Here is a 24,521-nt window from a genome sequence, read left to right on the forward strand (position 1 = left end):
GATGATGGATGCCAGCCAGGGTTTATTCTTCAAAAGTTTTTTTTGAGACTACCTTCCTACTCTAATTTCGAATCCTTGGCAGTAGAAAAGAACAAGAGTCCAGTAGCACCTATAAGACTAACAAAATTTGTGGTGGGGTGTGAGCTTTTGTGAGTCACAGCTCACTTCTTCAAAATCTTCAGTATCTGAAGAAGTGAGCTGTGACTCACAAAAGCTCCTTCCTACCACAAATTTTGCATAGATACTACTGGACTCTTTTCTACTGCTACAAACAGACTAATATGGCTACCCATCTTCAAATCCTTGGTTAAGTAGGGCTTTTTTTCAGCTGGAATGCGGTGGAACGGAGTTCCGGAACCTCTTGAAAATGGTCACATGGCTGGTGGCCCCACCCCCTGATCTCCAGACAGAGGGGAGTTGAGATTGCCCTCCGCGCCGCTGAGCGTGGCGCGGAGGGCAATCTCAACTCCCCCCTGTCTGGAGATCAGGGGGGCGGGGCCACCTGCCATGTGACCATTTTCTCCGAGGGCAACCCACTGAGTTCCACCACCTCTTTCCCCCGAAAAAAAGCCCTGGTTAAGACCAAACATCAGTTAGCATTATCCAGGGTTATTGCTGGTGGCAGATGAAAAGCAGAGAGAATCTGCATGTAAAGGGACGTAGCGAAGACTATCCCTTTACACCAAGAATACTGAAAGCCTGAAACTCAAGACAGATGTTTGGTTATAACCAAGAAAAAAGACCACAAAACAGGTAGATTGAGTTCTCTTATAAAAGAGCCAGAACGTCAAAGCACACTTGGTGTCACAGACACATATACAGACTAGCAAAGTTGCTAGACCTGGTGCCAGGTGCCACAGCATGGGAGGGGCACTAGCTAGAACAATATCAGCATCCTTGCTTCAATGCTGAATTTTTACTAACACACTCAGGCATTAGTTATAAGACTGATACACACCAACAGCTGGTATACACAGTGGAAAAAATGCTTCAATTGGTCAACTATTTAACTCCTAGTAGAACAAATCTGAAAGAATAAAACGATTCCTATTTGAAACCCAAACTGTTAAAACAAGAACACAGGCCTCGACATTTCTGTCCTCTCAACCACCACTTTGTGTGTGTGTTTTAACATATACAGACTTTTAATCACTGGCCTGTTAAGCTGAAATCAAGATATGCTAACCACCTTCCTAAAATTCACATTATTCTCTAGCCTCCTTCTATACCTCTATAGCTACTTCCCAACTAATTTTGCCTCATCCAAACATATTTGCTAAAGCTAAGTAGGCTCAAAGCCTGGTCTCCAAATGGGAGAGAATGAGGTGACAGGAGTTGGCGTGTAACTCCCGAGAGGCAGCTGTGTCCGTCTACGGCAACAAAATATGAGAGGTGTCTAGCGGCACCTTAGAGACTAAAAATTTTTATCTCAGCACGCATTTTCATGAGTCATCACAGTCCACTTCAGGGGATACATAAAGCATAAGTTCAGTAGAGGGAAGGTGTGAAGAAAAATGTCATGTTTTAACTTATCCAGAAGCCATCTTCCTTGAAACTTTGGTTCAGAGGCCTCTTGCTTAAACAAGCCTCTTGCTAGGATAATTCCTTTCCTCCACACTCCCCCTGCCCCCCCGTTTCTTGCCAGCAGCCTCTCTGAGAAACTAGCTGTCTCACAGTCCCCGCTCTGAGCGGCCTTGAGATTACGCTTCCAGCTCATTAGCAATGGAGCCTCCATAGCAGAGCGCTCCTTGCACTAATTACAAACCATTCGCACCTGCAGGACTGAGTGAGCGGGCCGAGAGCTGCAGACTCGGTCTCCCTCCTCCCTCCTCACGTATGCACCTCCTTTAGGGGACATCAACGTTTGGATACCTGATTGGCTAACGAGCCTGGGCCACTTTGGTTTCCAAATGACATAAAAGTAGCTACTCAACATGGAGCCCTTAAGCTTTCGGTGGGTTTCAGTGACTTAACTGTAACTCGCCCACTGCCTCACTTCTGGCTCAAGAAGTCTGTGATGGACGCTGAGGCATCCATCTATTCTTTTTGCTGAGGTGCCTGACTGACTTGACTCTTGACCAAAGACTGTGGCTTTTGACAACATCTTGTTTTGCCTCTCTTTGAATTAGCAAGTGCTTACGTGCTGTAGGATTTGTTGTTTTATCCGCACATTCCGTCTTGTGTTTTTAGATAACCGATGCACCTTAAAATAAATAATTATAATTTTACTTCTATGTGGGTTTATTGACTTTGAAGCCTCAAAGCTATAAATCACTCTGCTGAATTCACTTTGTGAACCTTGGGAACCACCTACCATTATAACATTCTGTTTTGTGAACTTTACTTGCAAGCCACCTTTGCAAAGTAGACTTCTGTTCTGTTTAATTCTCTAACAGGCTTGGAGCTTTGTCCCTTTACTCCTGTGCCTTGGGATAGTCAAAGGGACCAGTGGCAGTCTACCTAGGCAATTAGGGGGGACTTTCATTGCCAGTATTGTAACTTGTGTGAAACTGGCCTATAGGGCAGCATGCAGCTCTTCCCCTCAGCTGAGTCAAGGCGGCGGTGCCCTGTAGCCATGACAGAAGGCCCCTGGTTTCCTGGCATCGCCAGCTAAATTGTGATTTCCAATAGCAGGAAAGACAGGAGCCTAGAGAGCCAGTGTTACTCAAAGTAGACAATGCTGCAACACCAAAATTGTAACTCAGCATAAGGCAGCTTCATATATGCATAAGAGCTCATGTTAAAACTGAGACATCGGGGAGAGACTCCCTCCTACTAAGTGGCTTTCCATTTACAGGGAGGGGAGATTTATTCAACCGAGCATTACAGAAAGTGATTCCGCTACGTTCAGTCCTCATCAGGTACTGCCCCCTTCTTCCACAGGAACCTCCTACCCTTTCCCTTTGCCACAAGGGCTGGCAGGCCTTTCTGTCACAGAGGGCAACCAGGACCAAGAGGTTGTTCCACAAAGCCTCTCTCTCTCTCAGCATCAGATCTCCACTGTTCGCTCTTTTTGAGAGAGGCCCAAATTGGAATTACTATTATGCAGGTCATTTACAGCTAATGATTCATGGCTGTCTTTAGATATCTCCGGCTTTTTGTTGGAATCTGTGCAAGTGTCCTACGCTCAGTCGTGAAAGAGTTAAATTGTTGTTCTGTTTGTTTAGTCAGATAGCTAGTTAGCATAGGACCACATAGGAACTCCAGAGAAGTTCCCGCCAGAGAAAGTGGGAGTCTTTAGTCTTAACGTGGGAATCCAGGACTGTCTATTGGATAAGCCAGTTTATTGGGGGGCAATTAGCTAGCAACATATACTAAGGTTTTATTGCTCTTTGTTCAGTCTGCTACTACACTTCTGCTACTTCACTAGATCATGCAGTCTAAGCTTTTTTCTCTCTCTAGTACCTAGTTGAGACTATCAAGATGTAGTCAGAAACTGTTTGTTGTTTTTCCTATCAAATGTACCCTTTTTACCCTATTATGTAGTAAAGTATTTTTATAGAGCTAGAATCACAGAAGTCTGTCTTATTTCTGCTGTGCTATTATCAAACTCTGCTACTCTGCAAACTTATTATTATTATTATCATAACTTGTTGCTGCTGCAACTACCAACACTTTTCCACACACCAACGTCGAGCACATGCTGTTATTTTCTTCAAGGGAAAAAAACACAAAACTCAACACATTTGTGGTGTTTTCCCACAGTGAGGCTAACACAGTATTTTACATTATAATGTGTCACTTGTTAGTGGTGTTAATTTGATACAGAAAGTAGATGAGAGATATTTTTCAAACTGAGTGCAACGACTTCACCCTTTTCCTATCTGGGAAATCCAATTCCTAATCTGCAATACTGGAGCCCATTTTTCATTTTCTACCGTACATTTCTGCCTCCCCCCCTTCAGTTTGTGGGGGAGGGTGTATATGTTCCTATTAATGTGTTCCTCTTGAACCTGAAACAACCACATTCAAAAGTGCAAACTAAGTTTTTAAAGAACCTGAAGACAATTTCCATGACAGAATAATGGGGGAAATGCCACTGGAGCAGACACAAGGAAATCTATCCAACTGGTTATTTCTCACAATTCACAGCAATATAAGCGGGGGGGGAGGGGGGAGGCAAGCAGGGAGATTACTTGATCTTGCTGAAGACAATGTCCACATCTGTGAGAGTCACATTCTTGCCATCGATCACGTTACAGTCCTTACACAGCTTGGACCAGTTTTTCCCATGCATCTCTTTTCCGGTGGCTCTTGTGTCTCCGTGGATAGCAAATTTCTTGAAAGCCTCTTCGAGAGCACTGAGCTCATGCGCGGTGGCCCCCTCGAGGGAGCTGTTCGACTCGCAGGATAACCTTTTGGCCACTTTCTCTTTAGCAGGATCTGCAGGAGACTTTGGAGGGGTTTTGTTTGCATGCTTGGCTGGCTTACTGGTATTGTCAGCCATCATGCTAGAGAGAGAAAAAGAGAGAGAAGTTTTATTATCTGGAAAAAACAGGCTGTATTTATAAATATACTTGCCTCTTGGCCTTCTATCACACAAAATTTTCCTCTGCAAGTTGTCCTTGGAACTGAAATGTGCTCATCCCCACATGGATGTTTATCACTTGAATATTTAAACAAAATCAGTGAATTAAGCTTGGTCCACACATAAAGTGGAATGAGGGGCACTATTTGTTTAACATTCTATAATATAAAAATAACACAGGGCCAGAAAAAAAGAATAGCCCATCAAATTGAAAATGTTCTAGACAAGCCCGCTCTGCAGGGACAATTGTTCTGTTGTTTTTACACAAAGGGGCAATAAAAGGGCTATCCAGTGAGCTTCATGCCTGAAAGGGGAGTTGAACCTGTATCTCCCAGGTCTTAGGGCCAAAATTCTTACCGCTACATCACCGTGGCTTTACATCTTCCCTATCATTCTTTTCAACGCACCCTATAATGCATTCAACCCGATATTTAAAAGGTTGTTATCCTAAATGCTTTTTATCTTAGGATACAGTTGAAAATTAAATCTGCATGCAGGTTTTCATATCCCCAGACACTATTTTTGTATGTCAATTTCAGCATATAAAGGCATCAGATACAAAAATTAATTTTCTATACATCTTTTCTCAGATTTGCTGCTTATTAAAAGAGTCAGAGAATTTCTACGAACTCCGGATTTATTTACACGGACTGTGAAACCCAAGTTTTTCTCCTACTTCTTCTGATCTGAGGCTACTACATTTAAGGTAAGCATCATCTGAGATAGCACACTCATTTTAATAGTGTACAAACAGCCCCCGCCCATTAGAGATTTATATGGGGTCTTGGCTTTTCCAGGAAGAGGGCAGCTGGTGAGCCAAACAAAGTTAGTTAAAGATACTCCATAACACAGACAACACCTAATCCTCTGGTAACAAACCAGTTCTTTGAAGGGAAAAGCCTGTCCAACAGATACCGCTGATCACAATTCCTCGTATTCCCTGGTTTGAGAGTCAGTGTATTGACTCTCATCCAGCCTATTGCTGCCTCCCAGAACCTCATCAGCTCCATCTCACCCAACTCAGCTGAAAAGGAAGAGCTCAGCTGAGTATCATCTGCATACTGGAGTCATTTCACTCCAAGTCTTCATACAAACTCTCCCAACAGTTCCATGTAAATCTTTTTGTTTTTTAAAAGAAAATCATATCCCAAATTTCCCCGTGGCTTAAGACATCTTACAAATATACAATGCATATGCCGTGTGCCATCAAGTCCCTTCTGACTTATGACGACCCTGTGAATTAATGACCTCCAAAAAGTCATATCGATAGCCTTGCTCAGGTCTTGCAAACTGAAGGCTGTGGCTTCCTTTATTGAGTCAAGCCATCTCATGTTGGGTCTTCCTCTTTTCTTTCTGCCTTCAACCCTTCCTAACATTATTGTCTTTTCCAGCAAATCGTGTCTTCTCAATATGTGATCCAAGTACAATAGTCTCGGTTTAATCATTTTAGTTTCTAAGCTTGATGTGATCTAGAACCCATTTGTCTTTTAATCAGTCCAAACTATTTATAAATAGAGATGGGCATGAAACGGGAAAAAAATGAAACAAGAGTTTTGCGTTTTGTCGAATTCCACGAATCATGAAACACAAACTACCATGAAACTGTCCCGTTTCGCAATACGATTTGTCAGTTTTGTGATCCATCAGAACCTGGGGCACTTCAACGGCCCCCTTCATACATAGAGAGACTGGGCTTAGGGGGAGGGCCCCAAAACCACCGCACAGACACCTGCCCAGGCGGGAGAGGTGCACAAAATAAAACCAAAAGAAACAACAAGAGTGTGAGCCCTCAAAAGAGCAGAGAAAGAATTAAGAAAAAAAAACAAAGACAAGTAACTTAAAAATAAGGGAGGTCTCAGTCAAGCTAGGCCCCAGAGCCAGGCAAAGGCTTGAAACTAGGGTGGGTTGGGGTGGAGGAAAAAAGGCACCCTCACCCAAAGACCTTCCCAGCAAGGTCAAGAGCTGAAAATAAGAGGCTTTTCAGTCTCTTTTAAAGCAGCAGCAGCCAAAAGCTCAATTCCACTCTCTCTCACTCCAGTTCCAACAACAGGTCCTCACTCTGCCTTATATAACAAACGCTCACATAGAGCAGAACAGGAGGTCTCTGGTTGGCAGACAGACTTGCCTAACAGGGTTTGGAGGGATGAGATTGGTGTTCCCATGGCTATAGAAGGCCCATCTCCTCAGTTGCCTAGGGGATTAACCCCCCTGCTCCTTGCTGTATAGGGCAGAATGGAAACTCTCCAGTTGGCCTATCAAGGTTATGTGGGCTAAGATTGGGGTTTCCAATAGTAGCAAAAGGTCTGCAGACATTCCAGGCCTATGTTGCCTAGGGAAACAATGGATCTGCACCAGCCTGTCTGGCATCACGAATCATTCACAAACCGTTCACGAATCAAACGAATCAGGCCAAAAAGTAATGAATTTTGTGAAAAACATGGCCCCACAAAATGCATTTCACGAAACATGAATCGGCCCAATTCATCACAAAATTTGATTCATATTTCGATTCATGCCCATGTCTATTCATAAAACTCTCTAAATATACACTAACCCCATCCCAATCCCCCAGCTTGCACCCCATTAAAAGCTCTATCAAATAAAACAGACTTGGCTTGGGAGACAAGATTGATTACTGTGGGACATTTGTCATTACGTCAAGGTTACCTTCCAGCACCATCTTTTGGTACCAATTTGCCTGACAGACAGGAACAGAACCAGCAGAGCACAATGTCACCAAAATCCAACCCGGGACACCGTCGTCAATGGTATCAAAAGTTGCTTGATAAATCAATAGGGTTGCATCCCCAGCTCTTTCCTAGCAGGTCATCAGTCGAGACAGCCAAGGTGGTTAAGTTTCAACACAAGGTAAAAACACAAACTTAAATGGTCCTAGATGATCCGTCTAAAGCTGTGCGGCCACCCTTTGTCCTAAAAGATGATGTATACCCTCAGTAAATTGGTGGCAAAATCATAAAGGTCCAAGAGAGTTTTTGTCTTCTTCAATGTGGTCAGAACCCTCCCCCTTCTACAAAGGGGCATTTAGCATCCAGTCACTCCCCTCCCCACCTTATCCCCAGCAAGCCTGAAAAACCCAAGTGGGGTGGAGGGATGAATTGGCCTCTCTAAGCAACACCCCTCCCCCTCCTCAAGCCACAGCAACAGAAATCCCACCAATTTCCATCAGGGCACCTTACAAACTCATAATGCCCTCCTTATCCTAGGAAGAGTTTGTGCTCTTTATTACTACTTCTCATAGCTCCAGAACTGAGTTTTATCACTGACATGAGCAGCCAGTCATGCGTAACGTATGCGCCCACAGGGAACATCACCAACAGGGAACCATGTTTTAAAAATTCCAGCAAGTGAAAAAAAAACTGCAGAGATTAATGTTCAGATTATGATGCCCAAAGGAACAAAAATTCCCATTTCCACTCTCAGTCACTTAAAGACTTCCAGCGTGTTCTGCCGAGACCTCAGGTGACACCTCTCAGGTGAAGGCCCTGTTTGAACCGGAGCAAGAATTCTCCGGTCACGCTCACAATAGCGTCTTGTCTCAGCATGAGCTTGCACAGAAGAAGAGATTTACTCTGGCAACGGCTGAAGGAGAGAGATCATTCCAGGACAAAGAAGCTGGGCAGCTACAATCTTCTTATTCTATCAACTGTACAACAGATAGTTGTTACTCCCGGGTTCATCAAGCACAATGTAACAAACAAGAGTACAGTAATTTATTGTCAAACAATTTTCTGCCTACTCTTCAACAGCTGACAAAGCACCAAATTCCCTTCTAAATAAAAAGGCACTCCTGACATTTTACGTTGAGGTATTATTGTCATTAACTACCTAATCGCACAAACACACAAACAGCCTTTTCTTGCTCGCTGGAGTTAGCTGAGAGTGGCCAAGAGAGTTTAGCTTATGGCATTTTCTGACCTCTCAAAAGAAGCCCTTTTCTTCTCAGTTCTCTGGATCTACGAAGTTAGCCCTTTGGTAGCCTGCCATCAACCAAATCTTCCTCATTTCCCCCCTTTGCTTGCCCCAATGCTCTGATCCACTAAAGGGAACAAATCTGGGGGGCCACACAGCCATCTGGGCAGAACCCCCCCTCCTGTCCCTCAGCCAGTGTTGCTCCCCAAACACCTCACTGGATCTTGGTGTTTTGTGAGGTAAAATGTATGAGGTAATGGAAGTTAGATTTAAAGGCAGCTAGGTCACAACAAATAAAAGGTCTTTGAGAACTAAGCTGTGGACAAATGGTCGAAAGTGAACGAACTGAAGCTGAACCCAGACAAGATGGAAGGGATGCTGACTGAGAAAGTGGAGATATTGAAGAATATTGTACTCCCTTCTTTCAGTGGAGTCCAGCTGACTCTTGCAGGCTTGGTTAAGAGCATAGGTTCAGCACTGCTGCTAAAGAAGCACATAAATACACGTGGGGGGGGGGATGCCTTCTTCTTCAAACTAAGTCTAGTTCAGAAGATGGCCCCCCTACCTCGACACGGGTGATCTGCCCACCTGATCCAGGCCATGGTAACACCGAGACTAAACAAGTAACGCACTGCACGTCGGTCTCCCCTCAGAGTCAACATGGACACTTCAGTCGGTACAGAAAGCCTCACCTCAGTTATTATCAGGAGCCAGGCGGAGCAGGCATCTCACTCCCATTCTGCAGTTCGTCTATTGGCTACCAATCAGTTACCAGGCTTAATTCAAGATTTTTACTACCACATACAAAGTCCCCAGGGCCAGATCTAAGGGGGGGGGGCAGAGGGGTCGCCTGCCCCCAGTGCCAACAAAGAGGGGGTGCCTGGCGCAGCTGCTGACTGGGAGTGCGCACTGTGGAGCTGGCGGCAGCAGCGCTGGAGGCTGAGAGGGAGGGCTGGGAGGCCACCAGCTGCGCCTGGCCTGCAGCTGCTGCGCCCAGCCAGGAGTGCATGCTGGCAGCGCGGGGCAACTGAGCGGGCGGCTTCCCAGCTCTCCCGCTCAGTTGCCCTGCGGTGCCACGGCCGCCAGCATGTGCTCCCGGCCAGGTGCAGCAGCTGCAGGCCAGGCACGGCAGGCGGCCGGGGCAGCATGCAGGGCAACTGGGCAGAAGGGATGGGAGGCCAACCACATGCCGCCCTGGCCACCTATTGCACCAATGGGGTGGCTGGCTCGCAGCAGCGTGCCCTGTGTGATGACGTCACGTGTAGTGACATCACTGTGCAGTCTGGGTGCGCGGGTGCACGAGTGCTCACAGGGGAAGCAACACCCCTGGAGCTGCCCCCGGTGCCAGCGATCCTCACTACATCCCTGTTGGTCCTTCATATCTATGAGACTGCTTCTCTCCCTATGCGCCACCATGGCAGCTTTGCTCATCTGAACAGGACCTTCTGCAGGTTCCACCCAGCAAACTGGCTAAATCAACAGCTTCTTGGACACGTGCATTCTCTGTTGGGCCCCCACCTTATGGAATGGCCGGTCTGGACAGGTCAGAGGCTTTCTTCAAACTATGCAAAACCGAAATATTCAGAAGAGCCTTCTTTACTCAGGAGGGCTTTTTATGCAGGTAAGAGTTTGTGCTATAAGGAAATAGTTCAGAAAGATGCTCTGGTAAAGGGATAGGGACTTAGATTATACTACTGTGTACTGTCTGTTCCTGCAAGTTTCCACGTCATTTAACATATCATGTTAAATTCCTTAGAGTTTGTTTCAGCATTGTGTCAGACTTCTGCTTGTTTTCGAATTTCTGCAATCCATCGCTTATTGTATTGTTTATTGAATGTCCCAGCCACACATTTTCTTGACTCACTCTGTGTAAGACACATTGCAGGCCACTTAAACCTAATCAAAAGGGAATTAGTAGCTAATATATAGTTAGTTACAGGAGTAAAGCCTCAGTATTCCAGGAATGGATGCAAGAATTAAAAGATTGACAAAGACCTCAAAAAGTCTGTCTCCTAGTCTTGGCACAGACTTCAATCTATGAATACAGATTCCTTGGCACATTTTGCCCATCCAGGCTGCCAGTTTTACCCATTTTTCTGCAGCCTGGGATTGCCTTTTTGGAGCCAGTCATACTTTGAGGAGACAGGCTAAAAGCTTCCTGCCAAGCATGGATTTTTGGGCCCCATCAATCCATGCTGGCTCTTTTGCAGCTGACCAAATGGTGAGATTTAAGCCCAAGGGTTCATTCTATTTCCCAGCCCATCTGTCAATCTCAAGCTTCCTCCCTCTCCACCCAGAATAACTTGAGGATTTTAATTGCCCCTCATCCACAAACAAGCCTGCATTATTTCAAGGCATATGTCAGTCCCTGGCAGTTAGATCCCCAAGCTCTCCACAGTTAACACACAGGTGTTCCAGTTGAAGTAACTTTATTAGAGATCCGTTCTGTACAAGGTGCTCAGACAGTGGAATTGGCAGAAGTGATGTATGTGGGGCTAGCAATGTTAGTTATAGGGAATATTCCCACCTTTGGGAAAGAGGTGTGCGGTACGGAGGGCAATCTAAACTCCCCTCTGTCTGGAGAGCAGGAGGCAGGGCCACCAGCCATGTGATCATTTTCAAGAGGTTCTGGAACTCCGTTCCACCGCGTTCCAGCTGAAAAAAAGCCCTGCTCTTATCCAAGTTCTTTACTACAGATCAAGAATTCCACCCCGTTTTGGGGTCAGTGCTGCAATATCTGCAAAGGCTGGAGAGCTCAGAAGTTCTCAGGTGTGGGGTTTGCCCACATTTGGCCATTTCCCCCCAAATTTGTGGGCCCGTCGTTGTCTAGAAATCTGCACTTCAAAGTATGAATAGTGAAAGCTCCCACCACACTGCTGTGCTTGCATGGGGAAAACTCGGTAAAATAATGAGAGGATAGTTATATGCTTAACTAGAGGGCTGTACTTTGTTATGGGTGACTAGTACTGTACTGCACAATCGCATCAAGATGCATGACCTCATTTGCTACGTGCATGGTTTCCACCACTGAACTGCGGCAACTGTGCTCAAAACCATGTATATAATCTATGAAGACTGCATACAGGCCCTTTTCTTCATAAATAAAGGCATAAATGAATAAAACTGCATCCCTCCTTTCCAAAAGCCCAAGCAATCCCAATGGTTATAATACGAAAAAGCAGCCTCGATGAAGCTCCCAAAGTGAAACAGTTGGAAGAAAACCATCCAAAATCACACCATTTTGAGGGTGGCGGCTCACAGCCTCTTGCCCAGCCCCCTTTTCATCTCCAACAGGACTTGCATGGGGGGGGGAGGCTTTCCAAGAGATTGTTCCTAAATCTTCCTCTTCATTCCACCTCTTGATGAATTACAATCTGAATGAACAAAATGTGCAGAAGTGCATCGAGAGGCAATGGCTGAACCATCATGTCCTCTTTATTCTGAGGAATTTTCCCTCCAGGCCATCAGCATAAACGCTTCTCTGGCCCAGTTTTTAAAAGCGTCAGAGTCAGCGCAGCCTGCTTTGTAGTTCTGCTTAGGGCTGAATTAAGAGACCCGTTTCTACATTCTGCAAGCAGCCAATTAAAGCAGTTCCCTTTAGACAAAAGCTACTTGCAGTTTTTGCAAGAAAAGAAGGGGCTAGCCAAGCCGCTAAGAGGCAACTGGGTTCCTTGAACAGGGGCTTTATGGTAAAAAGCACTCCCTCACTGCAAACTTGCGCCTACCAGCACTCTGGACAGGGCAAAGCATGGAGCTGTGCAAAACTCACCACTCGCGGGTTTCACTACAAGGCATTCACATACCATCCCTGAAAACTAGAAATGCTCAAGGAAACACTCTGCAAAAGAGAGAGGGGCTCTGAAGCTGGGGGCGCTTTGCGAAAGATGCACATGAGGCCAGATGTTTTAAAGCAAAGAACTTTAAAGCAAAGAGACTGAGGCTCACTCTGGTTAGCTCAAGGGAGGAGAGAGGATCCAACCTGGCTGATCTATACAAGAGATCCCCAAGAGCTTCTCTGGGCGTGTGAGGTCAGAGCTAGGGTGGTGTCCAACAGTTATAATGCCAGACATGAATTAGGGAGTCCTGTATTCAAATTCCTGCTCAGCCAAGAAGCTTTCTCAGCGGTTGCTCCCTACCCCCCACCCGCCTAACAGGTTCCAAGGATAAAATGATGAAAACTCCACGAATGCTCCTCGGAGGAAGGACAGTGTGCCAGTCCGATAGGCAGCAACTTTAGCATATCTTGATAAGGAGGCATTCCATGTGGGGTGGAATTCATACCAGGTCCAACAAGGGCCAGAAAAGGCACGAAGCAAGAGGGCAGCTCTCTGTGAGCCAGTAAAAGCAAACTGCACACACAGCCACAATAGGGGCCAACAGGGTAGAAAACAGGGGGTTTAACTCTTCAAGCCACACTCAACTGTGTACATCGAAACTGAGCCCCCTGCCCTTATTAGCATTTAAAAGGGAGGGGGAGATTAACTGCAATCCTAAACAGAGTTATTCCTGTCTAAGCCCTTTTCAATAAAATCTCTCATAGTAACATCTCCATAGAAAACCCAAATTTGGTTAGCATAACCACTGAAGGTTGAAGGGTAAAATTCCCATTTCTCTTTCTGTGTGGTTGCGCTCCAAATGATGTCTGCAGACATGCTATTTACCTTTTACAAGTGGAAAGAAATAGATTATCTTTCCTCCTGTCACGTATAATTTCATTTATTCATAAAACTGGTAAGCCACCTCTCCACAATCTGCTCAAGGTGACTCACAAAATAAAACAGCATAATAAAGTTACATAACAGCAACATATAAACCTTAGTATTAAAACAGCTAGACATAAAAACAAGATAAACAACAGTAGGCATAAAAGAGATTCTGCAGGTTAAAATGATGTTCATAAGACTGCCACCCAGGCTAGAATCATACAGACCATTTTTTAAAAAACTTTAATTGAAGTCATGGCTACAGTAAATATTTTGGCCCAGAACCTAGAGTGAGCCAGGCAACAAGCAAGGTGGGGGGCATTCTAGAGATGAGGTGCCCCCACTAAAAATCCTTGTCCTGGGTGACCACCCACCCACCTCACTCACGCACGGGGTGGGGGGCAGAGGACAGAGCTGAGAACAGGGATCTTAATTGGTATGTTGGCTGGCAAAGGAGGAGGCAGTCCAAATACCCCAACCTCAAGACAGTACGGGATTTAAATACAAGAACCAGTTTTTCAAATTGTGCTCTGAAACAGACAGGCAGACAGCACAGATCTTTCAGCACAGGGGGAATAATCCCTGTGTGCAGCCCCCAGTAGTGGCCCCAGCCTCTTTATTTTGGACCACCTGAAGTTTCTGAACCATTTTCAATGGCAGCCCCACAGAGTGCATTTCAGTAATCTAATCTGGATGTGATCGGAACACGGAGCACCAGGGCCAGATTGTGTTTTTCAAGAAATTACTGAAAGATGCGACATCATCAAAGAGCAGCATCCAGCACCACCTCCAAGCTATGAACCTGCTCCTTCAGTGAGAGCTAAGCTACAAGTGATGCCTGACACAGGTTGGACACTTGTCAGCTTCCCTCAAGTTTTGATGGGAATTAGGTTTTACAGCTTGGCTCTGCATTACAGCTGCAAGACCAGGATGCCTACATTTCCCATCAAAACTTGAGAGAAGCTGACAAGTGTCCAGCCTGCGTCAGGCATCTCTTGTAGCTTAGCTCTGAAAGTGCAGGCCCTTCCTTGACAGGCCAACTCCTCAGCCCCTGAGTGGCTTTGACTAAGAGCACCTCAGTCTAGTCTGGGCTGAGTTTCAGTGTATTGCCCTCATCCATCCCATTACCTTCTCCAGGACTTCCACAGACCTACCCAATCCAGCTGTTCAGGAGAAACAGAACTGGGAGCCATCCTCCTATTGGCAGCCCCTCACCCAAACTCTCAGCAGGTCAATGTAGGAGTTAAACAGCAGGGCCCAAAGGCATGCCAGATGGTGAAGAATCTGAGAGCAGATGGCAGAGGCCCATTTCTTAGACAGCTGACACAGACAAGCCGTGTAAAGGGCCTGCAGGATCCGTTTTAATCTTCATTTTATTTATTTATTTATATTTCGCCCTCCCCACACAAGCAGGCTTAATTTTAGGGTTTGTGTTGTTTTAAAAAAAAAATTTAAATTTTCTAAACAACAAAAGAGGTACAGGAAAAAAAAGATAAAGAAAAACAGAAATACCCATTACACTGGGGGAAGATTAAGATACCCTTTACACAGATTATCTAGAGCACCATCACTATACATCATTTGAATATTATGTTCAAGCCCACAACAACCATTCTCAGAGACATTTCCTCTCTCTTCCACTGTGTCTAGCTATTAAAACCAAAAATATTTTAATAAAGTATTTAACAATATTTACTGCTATACCCCCTCCCACCTCCAAATCAATAGCACAGAACACAACATGATCTATACATTTCATTACTATACTACAATGCACCAAACTGTACTAATGATACTAAACAAATAATGTATGTTTGCATTTTGGAAAATTTAAGGCTTATAATAAACAATATTTCAACAACCTCTGCCAATCTGAGCTCCTATTCAAATTTACTTTATTTACATTATTTGATCTGTTTTAATCTTGATAGGAAAAGCCAAAGGATGCGATTAGACAGCACGTGTCGATTCTACTAATGGAGGCTGCAGCCAAACAGTGAGAGATCAGTACTTACATGCATGACTTAAAGGCATCTCTCCATCCTGCACAAAGCTCTTCCCTGCCCTTTTAGCAATATCTAAACAGCTGCCTGGGTTTGGTTCTGGGGTGCGGCGTAGCAGCTGTACTCTCACTGGGAGATCAGAGACAAATCAGAGGCCGTGACCCTGAAGTCATTAGAGAGATCTTGGGGTATTGGATATCACTTTCTTAGCCCCATTAGACTTCAATTTGACTGCTTAATCCTCTCCCCCGCCCTTTTTATTTTCAGCGGAATGGAAGATTGATCCATGTTAATTAAACACTTGCACTTGATCTGATTAGCACTTGGAGGAGGGAGAAATGAGGACAATGGTGCAGAAGGTCCCTTCAGCAAACTGAGAATAGAGGGTGATAGCAAATTATTCAGGACATTATAGACAACAGAAGTTAAATTCCTCACCAGAATAAAGGGCGGGGGGGGATGTGGGGATTTTAATGTACAATTCAAGACACTGACCCAAACATGTATTTGTTCAGGAAGGGAGAGAGAATCATACAGCCCAATCCAACTCATGTTTAATTTTAAGTAATCTTATATATATGATAACTATAGGATTGATTCTTCTGAAGAATTACTACTCCATAGGGCATATATTGTTGCCAAATGTTATGCTTCGAAAACTGAACCTGAGCTGGGCAAAAAGTGTGTCCTGAAATGTCTTTTCTCGTGCTGACAGAAACCGTTTCATTTTTTGCCATGGCAGATATTGGAACATATATGAAAAAACCTCTTCCATTATGTAAAGGCAACTCTGGTGCTAGAGGAGGCAATGGCAACACTGAACTGGAACTTACTCCCAAATAAGTGTGTCTAGGATCACAGCCACAGTATTGTCTAAGTTATTTGCCATCTGCATTTTGTTAAAGAGTTCTTTTGCCACGAGTGCCCCTGACTGTAAATGTTCAGCCGATACCCTCCCAAGAAAAGGGACCAGCTCAGATATTCCATCATCTCCTTACAATCAGAGCAACCTGATCAAACAACCCCAGTCAAAAATACACCACCTTGCACTGGAGAGGAAAGATCAACAACAGATGAGTAGAGTCGGCGGTGGGCTCATCATGAAAGCAACACTTACTCGTTTAAATTTCTGGCAAAAATGCCTGCAAAATCTCTCATGCTCATATGATTTGTCACAGATCCAAGTTTATTCTCATCTTCTCTCCACCTACACAACCACCTTCTTTAGTTGGATGCCTTTCCAAGGCTTATGACAATGGAGCTTTGAACACTGGAGAATCTTTCATCAGGAAGGTAAACTTCTATGGTGTCTACTCAGTGAATAGCAATATTTCCTACTGGCCCTCACTCATTATGAAGTGTGCTTAAAAGCAAAGTCAGGCTAAAGTCAGGCTAGATATTCAATCTGATCTCTCAGAGATTTAAACAACCACAGAAAACATCCTCTCTCCCCCAAGGTTATGCAAGAAAGTAAACGTTTCCAAATGGGAAAAGCAGGAAAAACTATAAAGTCTGTATAGGATCTGCAAACAGGATCAGAAGATGCATTAACAGTGCAATCCTAAGAAGTGTTTCTCCAGTCTAGGGCCCATTGATCTATATGGGCTTAGAATGGAGTAACTCTTCTTAGGATTGCACTGTAAAATGGGAACGTTTAGCCACTGATGCTTTGTTATTATTAGCATTTTTACACTACATCCCAAGTGTTTCACAACCATTATTTTACTGTACTCCAAACAAGAGCCTTGGAAGGCAGACTTAGACAGAGAAGGTGGCTGGTCTAAGGACACCATGAGAGTTTGGAGCTGAGGCAAGAATTGAACAGGGGACTGCTGGATCACACCTCATCCTAATAACCATCATCTACATCAGCTCCTCCTTGATTATTATCCCTGTCCCTGTTTCATCATCATTCGTGTCCCACTCTTCATCGAAGGAGCTGAAGTGGTTGATCTCCCTTTACCATTACAACAACCCTGTCATGTAGGTTAGGAAAATAAAGACAGAAATCAGGTGGCCCCTTTCAGACGAACCCAAACAAACCCAGTGTATTCCAGCTGAAGCTTTCCTGAGTCCGTGCGCACTTCCTCCAATGAATGTTCCATGCACCTGATGAAATAAAGCTCTGACTTGGAAATGCTTATACTAGAATAAACTTGGGCCGTTTCCACGCGGCTTACCTCTGCCCGTAACGACCCGGTAGATCGCGCAAAAAACGCGGAAGATCGCATTTTCTCGTGCGAGATTTGCGTGACGTTGTGCAAATCTCGCGCGAGAAAATGCAATCTTCCGCGTTTTTTGCGCGATCTACCGGGTCGTTACGGGCAGAGGTAAGCCGTGTGGAAACGGCCTTGGTTAAGTCTTAAAAAGGCTACTTGATTTCCATTTTCCACAGACTAACACACCCATCCCCTTTAGAAATTCTTATATAGATTAGGATGAAGGGATCGTGATTTGGCCCAAGTCTATTCCATGGCAAGTCACTGGAACTTGGCTCATCCAATCCTACATTCAACATTCTTTTCACTAGATTAATCTGAATTGCTTGGTCAAAAACTAAACATGTGCACATGGTTGGCGCTTGCTCACTCAGTCTAGTGCAATTCTCTTCCCTTCTCCAGCCGCCACCCCACATGGCTTTTGCACACGCAGGTCCATGATTCTCAGCATAGACCCCTCCCCAGCTTTTTCACCCACAGTTTTTCAAGGGTGATGAAGGAAAAATGAGAGAATATCGGGGACAGAGCAGCTTAAGGCTGCTAAAAATGTTGTGAACACCCCTCCCCCACGCTGCTCTGAAAACAAAATGATCTGTGTGTGTTCAGACTATTCCCACCACGCTTACAACTGCCCCGTCTGTCTTCATCCTTTGTTTCCGGGGGGGGGGGGGTTGCACCTCATTCCCTCGGTCACTCTGCTGGCTCTGGTCAAACGGGTTTTGAATCACAGAGACCAGAGAAGGAAGGGGCTGCTGCACCTCATTGGTAATCCTCTGTCATACCATTCTCCAGCCCTGTGAAAAAAGCCATTGTCTCCAGCCACAATAGACAATGCACGCGAGAGTCACCACACTTCAGCACCCGTCGGAAGAGAGACAAGAGCACTTTATCCACATAGACAAGAACTAATTTGTATTAAGATCATATTAATAACATGTTTGTTTATCGATTTAGTACGTTTTTTCCTGCCCTTCCTCCAAGGCACTTAGGGTGGCACACAGAATTTTGTGCTCCTCCGTTTTATCCTCAGAACAACCCTGCGATGTAGAGCACAATTCGGGTCTAATGCCACCTTAAAGACCAATGAGATTTCCAGGGGATGAGCTTTTGTTAGCAAAGCTCCCTTCATCAGATGCATGGGTGGAATCACTCTCTCCCAACTCAAACTAGTTCAATGTATCATTAGTGACATGCAATCTACACTGGACCATGATACTACTCTCTCACAGGCAGGGGGCAAACCTTTTCTTACCCACAGACAGCCCCCCCCCCAACCTTAAACAACTCCTGAATCACAGCAATGCAGTTTTCAACACGGACACGAACTCTGGGACCAGGGCCTGCCATAAACCAAGATATCAACTCTGCCCCCCTATTCACTCCAGCAACACAACCACTGGACCTAGCACCACCATCTCAGGCTCATTCACCTGATCATCTTTCAACATTATATACGCCATCAAGGGTCTGCAATGCCCTTCAGCTCTATATACTGGACAAACAGGTCAGTACCTTCGCAAAAGAATCAATGTACAAATCTGGTATCAAAACCCAGAACATTTAAAAACCAGTGGGAGGACATTTTAATCTGCCAGGACATTCCATCACTGACCTAAGATAGCAGTTCTCAAGCAGAGAACCCTCAAATGAAAATTACAAGATTGCTGAAATTGAGTTTATTTGCAAATTCAGAACAATGGACACCCCAGGGTTGAATCAGGACACAGGATTTTTCTCACACTACAGGTGCTAGTTTTCTGCACTTCACACCCATGCTTTATCAAGCTAATTACAACATGTGTTAGAGCTAGCTCCCTGATACTCTTAATTGGCTGTACCCTTCCCACCCTCTCTGCCTGAATAATAAAGACTCCTACCTCTACTCCTTGTATCAGATGAAGAGACCTTTGACTCTCAAAAGCTCACACCCTGGAAATCCCGTTGCTCTTTAAGGTGCTACTGGACCTGAATCCTGCTCTTCTACTACAGACCAACATGGCTACCCACCTGAAACTACCTGTGAGGTGGGTTATGCTGAAACACAATGACCAGCACAAGATCACCCAGAAAGCTTCACGGCACAATGAGGATTTGAACCCAATCTGATACTCTAAGTACTATACTACAGTGTTCACCTATGAACAATGCTCAGGTATGGCTAAGAATGACCTCCTATTGATTTGAAGGAAGCTCATGTGGTTGAGCATGCCTCCATAAACAAGTTCACCTTGGGCCGCTCACACACTCTCAGCCTCACCTACCTCACAGGGTTGTTGTGAAAATAAAATGGAGGATAAGAGAATGCTGTAAGCTGCTTTGGATCTCCATTGGGGAGAGAGGCAGAGTATAAATGAAGAAAATAAATAAAATAAAAATCAGCATGCCAGAGAGGAGGCCAGAATTCTTGCCCAGGTTTTCTAGTTTTCTACCTGCATGTCTTAGAGAATGTTATTTATTATACCGTTATCCAGGGCTTTTTTTCAGTGGGAACGCAGGGGAATGGAGTTCCGGCACCTCTTAAAAATGGTCACATGGCCGGTGGCCCCACCCCCTGATCTCCAGACAGAGGGGAGTTTAGATCGCCCTCCGCGCTGCTCGGCGGCGCGGAGGGCGATCTAACCTCCCCTCTGTCTGGAGATCAGGGGGTGGGGCCACCGGCCATGTGACCATTTTTGCCGAGGGCAATTTAAACTTTAAAAAACTCCCCCCTTGTTCCAGCTGACCCAAAGTGATGTCAAAGTGATGTCTTGAGTTCCACCACTGAGTTCCACCACCTTTTTTCCCAGAAAAAAAGCCCTGCCGTTATCTCACCCTTCTTCCAAGGAGCTCTCCTCTTCTCTATTTGATCCGCATAACAACCGTGTGGCTTGAAGTAAGCTACGACTGGCTGACTTGGACATGGTCCCCCAATGAGCATCAAACCAGAGAGGGGATTTTGCCGCTCTAACTACAGCACCATACCGGCTCTCAGGGCCAGAGGTGCTACATGCCCAGGCTTTCTAATTGATTGCCATTTCCAGTTAAAGGATTTTTAGAACCAGGACATTCCTGGTTAACCATCCCTGGTTAACAAAATCCCTCTCACCTCCCCAAAAGATCCCTCCTGGAGGATTTTTGAAAACAATCGCCCTTGCGCTTTAAGGGAACCGGAAAGATTTCCCCTTCAACTACGAGAACTGCAAGCATCAAGCATCGCTGGGTCTCATTAAAGAGCGCAAGTAACAAGTTATCTGCCTAAAAAAGGTGTTTGTTATGTGGGCAAAAGCTTCTGAACCTAGAAAGATCTGCTCTTGCGTGTTTCTAATGCTAACAATACGGACAAAGTGAAGGCCAGGAGTTTCTCTGGTCACGACAAAACCACTGATTGCCATTTATTTCTCTAGAAGCCTGACCTAGTAAAGGTGGCCGGCGACGGCCCCATGAGGGAGAGTTCTAACCTGAAGTGGTTCAACCCCAAAAAGAAAACTGTACTCGAATTTTTAACAAACAGAATAGTCATTTAAGGAGGTCTCGTTACACAGAAACTGCAAGCTTCATGTGAGCCACCAGAGAGCTTCAACACCCTAATCTACCCTGAGAAAATGAAATAGTGTATCGGAGCTTATATGAAGTGGCTTCCTAGAAACACCAAGACCCACAACCTGCAGTCATACCTCAGACTTGAGGGAAAGACTTTCACGTGAGAAAGCCCAGCCCGTAATTAGACACTGTTTGCTGCCCGGCTCCCAAAGCAATCGGAGATCAGCAAGGCTATGGGAAATGGCCAAAATGGATGCGCATACTTTAAGAATCTCACTGTTATTTATGGGATAAAATTATTAATTAATAATACAAAAGAAGTAAGATTGGAGTGCCACTGCGTTCATTGGAAGATGGGAGTGGGCTTATGATTCTTACTACCCCACGAGGCAGGAGAGACCCTCGCCACCTTTCCTTAGGTCTGAATGATTCAAAGGGCTCGAGACCTACTTTGAAAAAAACGGAACGTGCAAGGGGAGAAGACGGAGCATCTCTTGCGGGGATCACGTGCCCAAACACCTCCCCTCCCCACAGAGAGGGCCGAGGGGAGAAGGTTAATACCAAGAACATTTCAGCCCATGGCTCTTCCGTCTCTGAAATTAAACGTTAACAGTCTATGCAGGCCCCAATCCTCAAGCGACTCTTCCCTGACTGAAGCAGCCAGCTTGCTCGGATATTCATCGCTGGCGGACTGCAGCCCAGATCACGTGCTCAGTGCACAGACAGCGGCATGCTGCTGACAAATTGTGTAAACAGTGCTCTCGCCTTGCTATGCTATGCGCTGTGGCCAGAATGCAATCAGCCAGTGGCACTGAAGTCATCCACAGAGGAATCTGGCACGATCCCACCCCCCCACCCCAATACACACACACACTCACGGGCTCCCTCTCTGACAGGTGCCGCTGCGTTTATGCTAAGGAGAGGAATTTACGCTAAGCAGCGGGTTTCTCACTGGCAGGTTCCATCTTGACAGGTCAGCAGAGATGCAGCGGCAGGATGGCCAGCGGCTGCCTCCCAGCTAGAACCTGCCAACCTCTGCAGAAACCAAACAGCTTCTCGGGATCCCCTTTCCCAAAGGATAGGGGAGACACGTGCCATAGTCTAATGCAAAGGAGAAGCTCACGGTTAGTACAGCTGGAAGGAGCACCGTTTCCAATTTTCTAGAAATAGTACGTAAGGCAGAAGCACGCCATAATCTTAGCTATGCAAGAAGCGAGAAGGCAGCCACTGGTCTCCTTCAAAGACCTATTCCCGCTCCCCCCCGCCCGCCCCCCCCCCGCCCCCAGGAATCCTCAAACTCCACCATGCAAATATCCCCACCACGTAAATACACCGTCCAGGGTCACAACAGGGAGAGAAAAGGCAGGCCTGCCTCCCCGAGGCAGACGGAGTGCCTGCCCGGGCACTGTTTACTTGGCATCAAAGCATGCCACGGGCTTTTTCGGGCGGCGGAGGAGCGACAAAGCCAGCGCGGGGCAGCAACCGAAGCAGAGGACGGATGCTCGCTGCAAAAGAGGGTGCAAGGAGGGATTGGGGCCTCTCGCCAGGCTTCCACGCAAACCCTGGAAGAGCTGGCGAATAGTCTCAGCGCTCGAGAGCCAGCCGGCGTAGCGGTTGGAGCGCCGGAGGAGGCGCTGGGAGGGCCGGCTGGAAGCCCCGCTCCGTCAGGGAAGCGCCCCCGGGGAGCAGCCAGACACGCTTGCGGCCCAGCCTACCTGACAGGGCTGCTGGGAGGAGGGCACGACGGAGGAAAAGGCGAGCGGCGCAAGCGGGAGGAAAGGCACCTGGGGTCGGAGTTTGCAAAAGTTCTCGCGTTCAGGCCGGGCAGAAGCGCAGGAAGCGGCGCGCGCTCTCCGGGGAGCCGGGCTGGGGAAGCCCCGGAAAGGCCGCTCCGCCGCCGCCTCCCAGGAGACGCCCGGCTCGGCTGCAAACGCCCGGCCCCGCTGCCCACACCTGCCGCGGCCGGAGCGAGGACCCCGGGGCGGGCGGCGGCGGCGGCGCTTACCTCCCGGCTCCAGGACTCGCCTCGCCGCTCTCGCCCAGCCCCGCGCTCGGGCGCAGCCAGGAACGCGCCGGCCGCCCGCTCGCTCGCTGCGCCGCCCGGCCCGCCTGCGCGCCCGGCCCTGGGGAAGCGCCGCGGCCCGGCCCGCCCCCGCTCTGCCCACCTCCCGCGGCGCAGCCCAGCCCAGCCCAGCGCCCCGGCCCTGCGGCCGCCGCCCGGCCCCGCCTCCTCCTCCCCCCCCCCCCCCGGCCGGGCTGAGGCGTCGCGCGCGGAGGGCGCCCGGCGGCGGCTGCTGCCTTACATGGCCGGGCGGCGGCGCGCCGAGCGCTGCGCTTCCCTTCCGCCCCGAAGGCGGGAGCAGGTGCCTGGCGAGCCCGGGCGGCCGGTGGAGCGCGCAGCCCGAGGCTCCCTCCGCCGGAGCCGCAAGCCCGGCAGCCTGCCTTTGACCCCCGACCCGACCCGACCCGACCCGAGCGGCAGCGGGCCTCTTCTCTCCGTTCGGCCTCAAAACAACCCTGTGAGGGAGGCCGGGCTGCAAGGCACGTTACAGGAGAGGGGAGATTTGAACCCAGGTCTGGCTGCTGCACCACGCTGGAGCCGTCCAGCCGGCCTCCCGACGCGGCTTTTCTCATTTCTAGGCACCGATGAGGCCGACATTTATTCTTCTGAGCCTGCACACCCGCCTCTGCTGAGGTTGCCATCCTCCAGGTAGTGGCTGGAGATATCCCAGAAATACAGCTGATCTCCAGGCCACAGAGATTAGTTGCCTTGGAGAAAATGGCTGCTTGGAGGGTGGACTCCATAGAATTATACCGTGCTAAGGTTCCTCTCCTTCCCAAAGTCCACCTTCTCTGGACCCACTGCCCAAATCAACAGGAATTTCCCAACCTGGAGCTGGCAACCCTACAATCAGGTGTGTTTTCTCTGTCTATTCACAGCATGAACCCATTGCTACTTTAAAATAGCACCACAGCCTCAAAATTACCAAAACGCTTAAAAAACCCGCTCCAAGACTGCCATCCCATGTACCCTTACAGTGTTGGGGATAAGTCCCCAACACTGTCTAGTTTATTTCAGAGAAAACATATATGGGATCAGGCCTGGCCCCATTGTGTTGTGCTTTTTGCAATGAACCATACAAAAATGAGGTTTGTGGCACTTTAAATAGTAGATTCATTGTGGCATTCAGTTTTGAGGACTAGAACCAATTTCTTCAAGTCCATAATGTGTGAACTTGTTCTTCAGTTCAAATGACATTTACTCTGAAATTAGTGTACATGGGATTAGGTTGTCAGACTCTAGTACATCTCCAGCCCAGATTGTAATTTATTTCTCGTTCTCTCCACAGGCTGGATCACTCCGGTGCCCTTTCAAGATTTTGGTAGGCCTAACTCTACATTCTCACTTGCACCGAACTCTCTGGTTCGCACTGGCCTCGTCCTCTGTGAGGACTTGCTCACACGGAGAGTCTTGCCTTCTCGTGATACGACCAAAGAACGATAGCCTCAGTTTTGTCATTTTAGCTTCTTGGGAGAATTCAGGCTTGAATTGATCTAGAAGGAGGTATAATTGAAAGGAAGGGAAAGCCAGATCCAGGGAAGAAGAAAGGTTCAGGAG

The 24,521-nt window shown here is 47.0% G+C and overlaps 1 protein-coding gene across 1 annotated transcript in view; it reads right to left on the minus strand.

Moving 5' to 3' along the window:
• Positions 1–22,979, minus strand: part of TPPP (tubulin polymerization promoting protein) — a 75,089-nt gene extending 52,110 nt beyond the window's left edge. The window contains exons 1-2 of the mRNA XM_054991667.1: positions 22,908–22,979; positions 4,137–4,451 (exon numbers count right to left, since the gene is read on the minus strand). Of these exons, the coding sequence (XP_054847642.1) occupies positions 4,137–4,450 (314 nt within the window). The 5' untranslated portion in view covers position 4,451; positions 22,908–22,979. The remainder of the gene's footprint in view (positions 1–4,136; positions 4,452–22,907) is intronic.
• Between the last annotated feature and the right edge of the window lie 1,542 nt (positions 22,980–24,521).

This window comes from Eublepharis macularius, chromosome 11, assembly GCF_028583425.1.
Source record: "Eublepharis macularius isolate TG4126 chromosome 11, MPM_Emac_v1.0, whole genome shotgun sequence".
Lineage (NCBI taxonomy): Eukaryota > Metazoa > Chordata > Lepidosauria > Squamata > Eublepharidae > Eublepharis > Eublepharis macularius.